The sequence below is a fragment of the Pelodiscus sinensis genome, chromosome 2 (genome assembly GCF_049634645.1).
Source record: "Pelodiscus sinensis isolate JC-2024 chromosome 2, ASM4963464v1, whole genome shotgun sequence".
NCBI classification, from domain to species: domain Eukaryota; kingdom Metazoa; phylum Chordata; order Testudines; family Trionychidae; genus Pelodiscus; species Pelodiscus sinensis.
Window position 1 is genome coordinate 187,099,931 of NC_134712.1, and position 12,130 is coordinate 187,112,060.

At 40.7% G+C, this 12,130-nt stretch overlaps 1 protein-coding gene across 11 annotated transcripts in view; it reads left to right on the forward strand.

Moving 5' to 3' along the window:
- Positions 1–12,130, forward strand: part of SLC4A7 (solute carrier family 4 member 7) — a 194,608-nt gene that overhangs the window by 179,703 nt on the left and 2,775 nt on the right. For 7 of the 11 annotated variants that reach the window (XM_075921995.1, XM_075921990.1, XM_075921991.1 and 4 more), the window contains 6 exons: positions 75–326; positions 5,753–5,821; positions 6,336–6,509; positions 6,903–7,034; positions 7,826–7,926; positions 9,849–9,956. In XM_075921995.1, the coding sequence (XP_075778110.1) occupies positions 75–326; positions 5,753–5,821; positions 6,336–6,509; positions 6,903–7,034; positions 7,826–7,926; positions 9,849–9,956 (836 nt within the window). Of the gene's footprint in view, positions 1–74; positions 327–5,752; positions 5,822–6,335; positions 6,510–6,902; positions 7,035–7,825; positions 7,927–8,200; positions 8,253–9,848; positions 9,957–12,130 lie in introns of all 11 variants that reach the window. The other 4 variants (XM_075921992.1, XM_075921994.1, XM_075921999.1 and 1 more) reach the window with 2 other exon arrangements.

Consider the following 12,130-nt stretch of genomic DNA (forward strand, 5'->3'; position numbering starts at 1 on the left):
CTGTAAGTGTATAATAACTCTTTTATGTGCTACAAGTCTTTGCAGGGAACTCATTTCTTTATTTGACTTTGCAGAAAGGCTGTGGCTATCATCTTGATCTGCTCATGGTTGGTGTTATGCTGGGGATATGTTCCATAATGGGCTTACCTTGGTTTGTGGCTGCAACTGTACTGTCTATAAGTCACGTCAATAGCCTAAAAGTAGAATCTGAATGCTCTGCCCCAGGAGAGCAACCTAAGTTCTTGGGAATCCGGGAGCAGCGAGTGACGGGGTTAATGATATTTGTTCTGATGGGCATGTCTGTGTTCATGACCTCTGTTTTAAAGGTAAGAGGAGATGCTTGCTCCAAAACACACCATGCTTATATTTTAATATCATTATTTACTATTTGATAATATAAGCAAATTTAACATACTAATTAAAATAAATCTACTTTAATTATAGAGTCATCTTTATGTAAATTGATGTTTAAAATTGTTTAATAGAAATAATACAGGAGGAGAGAGTAAAAAGGACATCTGAGAAGATAAGCAATGAGTGTTCATTGCTTATAACCCCTATCTCAAATCTTTGATCACTTAAGTTTCTCTTTTCTGATTAGTTATTTTTCAGCTTTCCAGGCTGAGGTTAACTTGTGACAGGTCTGTGCCCCATACCCAGCGAAGGTAGTGAAGGAAGAGAGAATATACGATAGCTCTATACACCTGCGGGGTTTCATGTTTCTCAGTTATTTACATATATTTTGTTCTCACTATACACAGAATATTGAGTTGTACATCTACCAGTCTTGCAAACTCACTTTGGCATTAGAGCATCAACCTCAATCTTTTCTCTACAATGCATCATCATTCGTAATAAAAAATGTACAGGTCAAATTCAGTTCTCAATCTTCATATGCATTGTCTCTAAATTTTCTCTCACTGATTACTATGATAGAGATGGCCATGAATTTTTCAATGAAACCAAAACATTTCACTGAAGTCTATCAGTTTTGATGAAAATGAGAGCGAGAAAAAGACTGCTACCCAGAATTATTGATAGCCTGATTGATAGGAAACTTGCCTGGTATATGGGAGAACCTGACTCAGGCAGAGAAGTGACTTTCACTTGTGTCTCCCACATCCCAGGTGAGTTTTCTAGTAGCAATGTCTGTGACTTTTTTTCTCCGCAACATTTTTGAAAGGTCTCAGTTTTATTCCAATGCAAAATGAAAACAAATATCAAAACCTCAGTATTTTTCACAAAACAGAATTCTTGTTTTCTGATCAGCCTATTCATATGGTTGTGTGATTGTAACTGGTTGGAATTTAATAAATAAATGAATTCAATTGATGCACAATTTGAGCAGAATCAAGCTTCTCTTAGCTGTGTTGATTCTGTAGGATTAAAAGAATGGAGAAGTAAAAGTTTTCATCACTGAAATAATCAATATACATCAGTAGTGAAAATAGCGTAAAACTTCTTACAGGTATTGTCCTGTTGCAATCCCGGTCGCTGCTAGCTCTCTAAATAGCTCCCTGCTAGCATTTGCTGCAGCTTAGCCACCTCTTGCCAGAGCTACACACACCTCTGCTGTACACTCTGCATACGTGAAAATAACAGATAAGTTAAGATGCCATTTTTATGTACAGGCAGTCCCCGAGTTACGTACAAGATAGGGAATATAGGTTTGTTCTTAAGTTGAATTTGTACATAACTCGGAACTGGCTCCAGATTCAGCCGCTGCTGCTGAAACTGACCAGGGGCTGACTACAGGAAGCCCGAGGCAGAGTCGCTCTGCCCCCAGCTTCCTGGAATCAGCCACTGATCAGTTTCAACAGCGGCTGAATCTGGAGCCTGGGACAGAACAGCTGGGGTGTTGCCGGGTAGGTGTCCCCCCCCAGGACCAACCCGGCAGCACCCCAACTGCTCTACCCCAGGCGTCCACAACAAAAGCCTGGTCTGCGGGGGGGGGAGGGAGGTGCACTAGCTGTGCCCCCCTCCGCCCCCCCCAGCAGACCAGGGAGACCTGGAGCAAAGCCGCAGAGGCGGCCAGGTGTCCCTGGTCCGCTGGGGGGGGGGGGGGTCTCCAGCAGACCAGGGAGACCCAGAGCAAAGCCTCAGAGGCGGCGGGGTCCCGCGCCTCTGCGGCTTTGCTTCTGTCTCCCTGATGTGCTGGGGGGGAGTCCCCCCAGCACAGAAGGGAGACCCGAGCAAAGCCGCATAGGCGGTGGGACCCTGCTGCCCGTGCGGCTTTGCTCCTTTGCCCCGGAGCAAAGCCGCACAGGCGGCGGAGTGCCCCGCCTCTGCGGCTTTGCTCCTGTCTCCCTGCTGTGTTGGGGGAGTCCCCCCCCCCCCCCCCCCCAGCACACCAGGGAGACCCGAGCAAAACCACACAGGCGGCGGGACCCCGCTACCCGTGCGGCTTTGCTCCTTTGCCCTGGAGCAAAGCTGCACAGGCGGCGGGGTCCCCCGCCTCTGCGGCTTTGCTCCTGTCTCCCTGCTGTGCAGACGAGAAAAGCCCTGTTCGTAAGTGCGGATCCGACATAAGTCGGATCTGCGTAAGTCGGGGACTGCCTGTAGTAATTTTTCATATAGATCCACACTTTTAAGTACTAGAGGTTGACCATGTGTTACAATAAATAATGGTCTTAAAGAACCATTGATTGGATTATAGGGAAACATCCAAACTGAGCAGTCTGACAATGGACCAAGAGGTCACTAAAAAGGCACTATCAATAGAAACATTCAAAAACTGATCCTCTCAAACTCTTAACCAAGTATTGTAGAGAAGTAAATTGCAAAAGATTGCTAACAGGTATATAATGTTCCTTTCACATGTAATGCTTGATTCTTGTGAAACTCAGTTGTTCAAGTGACGGGGAGTCCTGTGGCACTTCACAGACTAATAGATTTATTGGAGCATTTGACGAAGTGGGTCTTTGCCCATGAAAGGTTATGCTCCAATAAATCTGTTGGGGTATGTCTACACTTGAAGCCTATTTCGGAATAGGGCTGCAAATGTAGGCATTTGGAATTGCAAATCAAGCCCGGGATTTAAATATCCCACGCTTGATTTGCATCTTCCCGGCCTGGCACCATTTTTTGAAATTTACAAGCCCGGAATAACTGCCTGTGTCTAAACACGGCAGTGAAACGGGTGTTCGAAATAAAGCCCTATTTCGAATTACCTGCTAAACCTCACTGCAGAAGGAATAACAGGTAGTTCGAAATAGGGCTTTATTTTGAACTCCCGTTTCACTGTTGCTTGTAGACGTGGGCAGTTATTCTGGGCTTGTAAATTTAAAAAAAAAATGGCACCTGGCCAGGAAGATGCGAAATAAGCGCGGGATATTTAAATCCCGGGCTTGATTTGCAATTTGAATGCCTACATTTGCAGCCCTATTCCGAAATAGGCTGCAAGTGTAGACCTACCCTTAGTCTATAAGGTGCCACGGGACTCCTCGTTGCTTTTGCAGATTCAGACTAACATGGCTACCCCTCTGTCAGTTGTTCAGTTTGTCAGTTGTTCAGTTGTCAGTTGTTCAGTTTCCACCTGCCTTTGGCTCCATGAAAACTATAATGAACTACCCCTTGTGCAATACTCCATCTGGTTTGCTTTTTAATCTAAATGGTTATTGTCTTTCCCTTTTGCTTCCACTTGGCTGTAGGGTATAGTGCTGTTTTTCAATGCATTGATGAAAAGCACATTTATTTCTTCATACCTGACTAAATGCAGTAGTAGTTCAAACACAATGAAATTTCTTAGTGAGTCTTTTTAATAGCAAATGTCCTCTCAAAGAGCAACCCCACCATTTATAATGAACGCGGCTGGGGGTACAGTTAATTATTCTGTGCTGTCTGGCAAGTTTCAGTAGAGGCCCATGTTACCTTTTTAAGATGCACATCTATATTCTGATAGTCTTCAAAGCATTTAGAACTTTTCAGTATAGTTCTCTGGAGAGCAAAGTCAAGCTTGACCTATATCTATAAAATACTCTTGAGAATATATGGGATATAAAGGCCTGATCCACAGCCCCATAAGTCACTGGAAAGACTTCCATTGTCTTTTGGAAACTTGAAGACAATTCTTTATCACAGCAAAACTTTGCATTGCATAGATTTTAGAGACCTTTCATTTCACTTACGTTAGCTCAATTAATGACCCAAAAGTAAATATCCTATTATGTGAAAGAAACTGGTGAAATCCATCCATTTCTTAGCAAATGGCTATCTGTATTACATGTACCAAATAAGTTGGTTTTAATTGGACTCAGGTTGCAGTATTAGACAATTCAAGAATTGATTGGACATGCAGACTGAGTTACTTTCTTAATCCTGGAAGCAATCTCTTTAGAACAGATGGGGAGAACAGTCTTTTGAGTTGGGGGCTACTGACCCATAGGAAAAATCAAGTTGGGGACCACATGCAAGTGAAAAGCAAAAACAAAAACCCTCCCTGAACTGGCCCTCAAGTGAGAGAGAGGGGGAAAGGCACTCACTTCACTCCTACAGCTTGGAATGCCAGAGCTTCTCCTTAGGGCTGGATTAACTCCTCTGAGGGCCTGGGGTTAGTGGAATTTGAATTTAGGCTCTGGATGGGGCCAAAATGAAGGGTTCAGGGTGGAGGAGGGTGCTTCTGAGGAGTGGGCTGTCGGTGAGAATGCAGGGTCTGGGCAGGAGGTAGGGTGCAGGTATTGGGTCTGGAGGAGGATGAAGGAAATTGGGGTGCTTACTTAGTGTAGCTCTGTGGGTGGGAGAACATATGGATCTGTGCAGCACTGCACTTGCAAGCACCATTGCTCACATTGGCTGCAATTTCTGATTACTGGGAGGAAATCCAACAGGTGCCTGTGCTGCTGTTCCCTCAGACAGAGGGAGGGGGAATGGCAGTGCACAGGACCACTTTCCTCCCAGCCCCACACCTCAGTCAGGCCAAGGTGGCTGTGCAGGCACTTTAGTGCCTGCTCCACTCTGCATTCCCTTTGCAGTTGGAGGGGAGCCCAGAGCCTTATAGGCTGGATCAAGGGAAGCTGAGGGGGATGGATTCAGCCCAAGTGTTGTAGTTTCCCCATCCCTGCTCTAGAACCTGGTTGAAGAACAGTGGAAAGTCTGCCCTCTTCCTTGTTGCTACTATGTGCTGTATTTATTCTCTGAATAAATAAGACTTGAGATTCTATGTATGTCAATAGCACTTAAGGGAAGGGTCTGATTTTGTGCACCTGGGAGTGATGCAGGGCCAGGGCAGGAGTAAGTCTGCCTTGGCTCCACTGCTCCATCCTTGGGGCAGATGTCTGGCCACTCTCAGGGTGGGGCTCAAGCCCACAGCCCTGCACTGCAGATTCTGATGCCCTATCGCCTAGGCCACACCAGAATCCAGCCCACCTCCCCACTTTTGCCTGGTCCCTTATATCCTGCCTTCCTAATACAGGAGTCATCTCCATCCTGGAGTAAGCCTGTATTGGCTGTCCAGCCCCTCCCAGGGTCGGCGGGAGTCCAACCCACCATCCCACGCTCCCCTGGAAAATGCCTAACCTCCTCCTCCCGCCCTCCCCCACCCCGGCCTACCCTGGGAGTGGCCAAACATCCAACACAGGATAAGGGACCCACTCAGACATGAAGGTGGGGTGGGATGAGGGTTCTAGAGTGGCTTGGAGGATAGGGCATTCACCTGGGGGAGCACAGGGTAGCCAGCTTAAGTCCCACCCCCCTCCACCCACTCTGGGAGCAGCGAGAAAGCCAGTGTTTTAACTTTGTTTTTTTCCCCCCCCAGTTTATTCCAATGCCAGTTTTATATGGTGTCTTTCTTTACATGGGAGTATCTTCGCTAAGGGGCATCCAGGCAAGTTCTGTTTTTATTAAACAAGCTTATTGCCTTTTAAGAAACACTACTGCTGAAAGAACACTAAATTTCAGTTGTCTTTGACTGGAATATCCTTTCTGTTAATAGAAAATATACCAGGTGCTTAGGGTAAAATTGGAAATATGACCTGAATTCAGTTGCTTTGCATCTGAAAGAAACTTTAAAATGTCATTTTATTGAAGTGTAAGTAAAAGTACAATGTATTGTCTGTCAGATTAGGATGTACTGAGCATTAAGTCTAGATAATTGCTCTTCCTTAACACTTAAATTCTGATCTGTTCTTTCACCAGGCAATTGATGCACAATATTGATATCCATTTTCTAAAAGCCCAAGCAAATAGTGACTTACATATAATATATACTATATTAATGTATTTCATGTATAGGTTTTTAAATGAAGGAATCTTATTTTCAGTATCCCCCATGTCTTTAATTATCCTGTTAATGTCTTCGTGGATAAAATCATTAACTGAGGATGACTTTCTTTTCATAGTTTTTTGACCGTATAAAATTGTTTGGAATGCCTGCCAAACATCAACCTGATTTGATCTACCTACGTTATGTACCACTCTGGAAGGTTCATGTCTTCACAGTTGTTCAGCTCACCTGTCTAGTTCTTTTGTGGGTGATTAAAGCCTCTGCAGCTGCTGTTGTTTTCCCTATGATGGTAAGTTCTTTCCCTGCATCTTTGGGAATGTATTCATTTTCCAAAAGGGTCTGTAGATTAATGCATTTATTCAGGATTTTTTGGCTGAATTAAAAAAAGGTTTTTAGTAAAAAAACTTCCTTCTTGAAAGCAAACTATAATTTCTCCCTTTAAAATAAGCATCATATTTAATTGAATAGCTGGAGCCTTGGTTAAAAAAAAAGGTTTACGGTAGTTATCTCAATAGTCCCGTCTGTTCTTTTACTAGTGAGTCGGATCTATTTTTATGAAGTTATGATGTGATAACCTCTGAATGCATAGAAAAATATTCTGTCCTTAGTTTAAGAAGCTTATAAAATAAAAAATTTATACACTAATATGTTTCTAAAGGATACAATTCTTATTTTCTGTAAGGTTCTAGCATTAGTGTTCATTCGTAAGCTCATGGACTTGTGTTTCACCAACCGAGAGCTTAGTTGGTTGGATGACCTTATGCCAGAAAGTAAGAAGAAAAAAGAAGATGACAAAAAGAAAAGGGCAAAAGAGGTAAGATTACAAAAGACCAAAAGTGAGTTGAAAATTGCTAGAGGAAACTGCATTAGAAAATATAAGCAAATAGCCAAGTATTTAGAAGTTGGTGATGTAATTGTCATGAAATGTTTAAAAAAAAAATAGCTTACATTAAATTCATATGGATTTTTATACCTAAGGTAATCAACATTTGGAATTATATGCCTTTGGTGTTACAGCCAGAATCTGTGTTGTTAGGATTCAAGTGAATGGGATAGTTTTATAAAAATACCAGTGGTATGGGATTTGATACCTAATTGTGGTTCAGTAGATTGTCCAAATTTAGCATCAGAAGCAGTGTCTGCCATGACCTACTGGTTGTGCTGGGATTTTCACCATTCTCTAGAGATGTAAGGTGACACCCTGGCCCTATTGACCTTAATGACAGAAGTCCATTGACTTTGTCCGTGCTAGGATTTTACTCACTGTATGTGACAGGGTGATAGTTAAAACAGAATAGTGGATCCTTATTTACCAATAATGTTGCCTGTATAATTTTCCCCATAAAGGTTTCAGCTCAAGTAGCTGTCTCATAAGCAGTTCCCTTTTGAATAGTTCATTAGAGGTTCTTATTCACCTTAAACATTATTTAGCTGAGGGAATGAGAGGGAAAGAAAAATACCTTAGAGAAGTTCCCTCTGCCACCACAGTATACAAAGGTAATTTTTCCTACTGAATTGGGGAAAATGTGTAATACTAGTTGGCTTTGGCTCCTTGATTTTTTTCTGCTTATGTAATTTTATGAATGTCATGCATATGACCTACAGGAAGCAGAGCGAATGCTTCAGACAGTAGACAGTGAAACTGTACGTCTTCCATATGAAGGAGGAAATGTCTTGGAGATTCCTGTAAAAGCCCTAAAATACAGGTATGATACAATTTATTTATTTTTTAATTTGGGGTTTTTAAATAGTATTTATATGTAATATTTATATTTTTCCTTTAAATAAAAATTATTGAATGAACAAGTTTACATTTAAGTTTGTGACTCAGCTAGCTAGCTGTGAGGGATTGGGGAATGAGAAAGAATTAAAGCAAATCTTGCCTTTTATGATATAGGGGCTTGTGTGTCCTTTTTTTTTTTTTTTTTTTTTTTTTTAAATTGCATCTTAATCATTCATTCACATAACCATCTTGAACAGATCAGATGACTCAGTTTCGACCAGCTGTTCACAGCGTGAAGAAGCTGTTTTGGTCAGTTCTTGTCTATAGAATGTTTGTGTGTTCCCGTGCATGGCTAATGTTCTGAAATGTTAGATGTCCTTTAATTATAATTAACTAATAGTTAAGCCATATGTTTACCAGCTGCTTTGATTTAGAAGGTTGGAGTCTAAAACTGTTTTTTGCCAATCATAATTTTTATACCTCTTTAATTTTTAGTGTGCGCATATATATATATATATATATATATATATATATATATATATATATATATAATTAAATATATATTCAGATTATTAAACTGGAATCAGAGCAATTAAAATAACATGCTCTCTACTTGGATAAATTATTTGTTTTCTCTTGTGGAGAATTTTACGTTATTCTCCACTGTCTTACACGTGAATCATATCTGAAGAAAGAGGGTTTGAAACACTATTGTCCTGATAAGCTAATGTTTCTAGCCCACTTGTACAGGTATAAATAGATCCAATAAGGTGCATGCTAGTGGAGAATGAGTTAGCGTGTCTACACTTGTGGTGGGATTGAATGGGGAAAAGTGGCAAACGTGACTTAACTAAGGTACTGTGTGGTGTCTATATAACGACTTGTCCAAGGATGGTGGAATAAAAACTAGTTTTTTATAAAATCAAGATTTTTATAGGCTATTTAGCAAATATCACCTGATTTCAAATGCTGGTTCAGCAGAAAAAAGTTGATAGTTTAGTCTTCATACTTCATAATATATGTCCACTTCCACCTCAGTTCATTTATCAAATTCAGAATAATAGTCTAAGCTTTCTCCCCTGATAATTTCCTGGGGATAATTTAGATAAATTTTAATATCTGAAAGAGTCAGTCTTTATTTAAAAATAAAGTATGACTTCTTATAATTCCTGACCAACTCATAATGGATTTTTGAAAGATTATAGGGAAAAATGTTTGAGAGAATGAAGTATCTAATTCATAAGACAGTTGGGGAGGATTATTCCTGCATTCCACCCCACAGCATTCCTGTGTGCCACATTGACATCTCCTTCTGTTGCAGGGACTCTCTGCAGCTCTGCCCAAACTTCTCCATATCATGGGAGAAAAGTCTGTCAGGATATCAACATGTTAAACTTCATTGGGAGGCTGGGTGGAGATTAGACATGGCATGAATTATGTGCAGTTGTTTGATCTACAGACAATTGCAAAGGTACATGAAGCTATGGGTATGTTAAATGGATGCCAGGGGCTCAATGTGCCCCTTTCCCCTCCTTTTGGTTTTCTGATTCTTTCCCCAAATCAGTAGGATTCTGGCTCTTGATGTCTAAAACATTTCCTGAAATTTTGGAATTGATGGAATGCTATGTTCAAAAGTTACTGTGTTACACAAGGTAGAAAGATAGAAAAACAGAAAAATTACATCTCTCCATCTCCTATCAAAAAGTTATAGACTGCTACAACAACACCCAGGATTTGATAGTCTAAATTTCTGTTTAACTGCATTGTGATGATTATTACTTACATAGCCACAAATGACATTTTAAGTGATAACAGAAGGCAGTACTGACATAAGAAATATGGGTGACAAAGTTAATGCTTTTGCAAAGTATCGAGTACTAACCAGAAAGTATGTTTGTTCTTCAGCATTGATCCCTCAGTTGTAAACATATCAGATGAAATGGCCAAAACTGCACAATGGAAGGCTCTTTCCATGAATACAGAGAATGCCAAAGTAACCAGAGCTAACCTGAGGTAGCTATAATTACCCACTTACACATTTTCTAACTGCAGTTTTGTTTGTGTACAGTATATTGTTTTAAAAATGTATTTTCTATACCTTGAAGATATGTGGAAGAAATTATATTGATCTCTTACTCTCAAGTGTCCCTTGAGATTCAGAAAACCTTCTTTCTTGGTGATCTTTACCTAGAGATTATACAGTAACTAATGTCAACCTTCTATGAATCCTTTTAATTTAAATGTAAAAAGTATTGTCTCATATATTACAAGATATTCCAGCTTGCTTGATACCTGTATGCTAATCTGAAAAGGAACTACATTACTAAAAGTTTTCTTGGCATGTGTTCGTAAAGGACCTGAGTATCAGAAGGGTCTGAGAACTGAAGATGCTCTATACATCTGAAAATAAGACTGGGAAGCTAGTGTCTAGCCCCCAGTATCAGTAAAAACGACCTCTTCTGGCTTCCTTCAGTCCATAGGTGTCCCTTTTCTTTGGTCCAGTCTCCTGCACTCAGGATAGAATGAGGAATTGATATATGAGCTATTGCATCACCTGTATACTCCCCATAGATTTTCTGATCATGGAGATGGAAGGTGTAGAGAAATCCTCAAGGGAAGAATCCACTGGCTTTCTGACAGCTTCGTTCTGCTCTAGGACCCATCCCTGTTAGTTTATTCTCTATTTTCTAATTCCTACCTGTCTTCAATAACCAAAATTTGTGTCTAATTTTAAAGTTTCAATGGAAAAAAGTTTATTTCAAATGCGAGAAAACTAATGAAATGATATGTTGGAAATGTTAGGGCCAAAAGCAGATATGAATTTTCTCATTGGACTTGCATGCATCACGATGGCCAACAACCTCTTTGTCATAAGGATTTTGTTTTCATTGCTGGGAGTAAGTGCCTAATAAAAACCAGGGATGTTAAATTTTGATAATCAACTAATCTAGTAGTGGATGGAATTTCCATCGATTACTCAATTAGTCGATAAGGGGAGCATTTGCTGTCCCGCTGCGCCTCTCACTTTGAAATGTACAAGAACCATCTGCGGGAAGAGGCACAGCAGGACTGCTTAAGTCCCTGCTCCTGTGCCTCTTCCTTTGAAATGTACAAGAGCTGCCTGCAGGCGGCTGTTGTACATTTCAAAGGGAGAGGTGCAGCAGTTAGGGACACCTCTGCCTCCCTTGTCCCCCATGGAGATGGTGTTGTGGGGGAACCATCTTTTAAGCTGGCTCCCCCCAGCACCAGCTCCTGCTCCCTCTCCCCCCCGCCCTTGCTGCCTCTCTTAAGCTTATTGGGTAGTTGACAAGTTGCTTACATCCCTATTACAAACTACATGTGGAGTGATTCCTCCCAGTATCCTATCGCAGATTCTTCCTTGGTTGGATGAACTCAGTCAGGCTGAAGGGAGATAAAAACCCAGAGAGTGCTTAAAAGAAAAATGAGAGCTAACACAGCACACACCATTTAGATAGCTAGTGGCAGGCATTTTAAAATTCTTTGATGGTGTTCTGCCTCTGCCCTTGTCAAGAACTCTGTAAATGAGTTATCCCTCTGTAGAGAGTAACTCTTCAAGTTTCATGCTCTGTAAAAGGTTGACTCCTGAAAATTAATAGTTGACCATCTCTTTGGTAAGAGTAGATGACTTTCACACAAGCTCGCCTCTTTTTTCATCCTACAATCTTTTATGCAGTTCTTAGACAAATAGTTAAAATATATTTTGTTATTTACTGCTACCATTATCATATCCATGAGGACTCCATTGTCCTAGGCACTACACAAACACAGAACAAAAAGATGTAATCTAAGTACAAGACAAAAACAATATGGAGACTGACAGAAGAGGGAATATAAAGAAACAATGAGACAAGTATGCCTTAACGTAACAAGTAGTAGGCTCTGCACATCAGCAACCTAAAGTAAGTTTATTGTAGGCATTGCTTCAAAGGGACAGTTTGAAGGAGAGATTTGAAGAAGGGTAATGATGGAACTACAGAAGTTTAGGAGTTTTCATTAACATTTAAATGTCTAAGTATATATTTTTCTGCATTATCAGAGTTCACAAGAATCTTAATATTGGGTTTGGAATGTAAGAGCAAAATAGCAAGCAAATACAAGATTTTACTTATAGGTTTGTTTACTGGCTTCCTTTTTCAAACTAGTACTGTGTGCATAAGATTTTTATT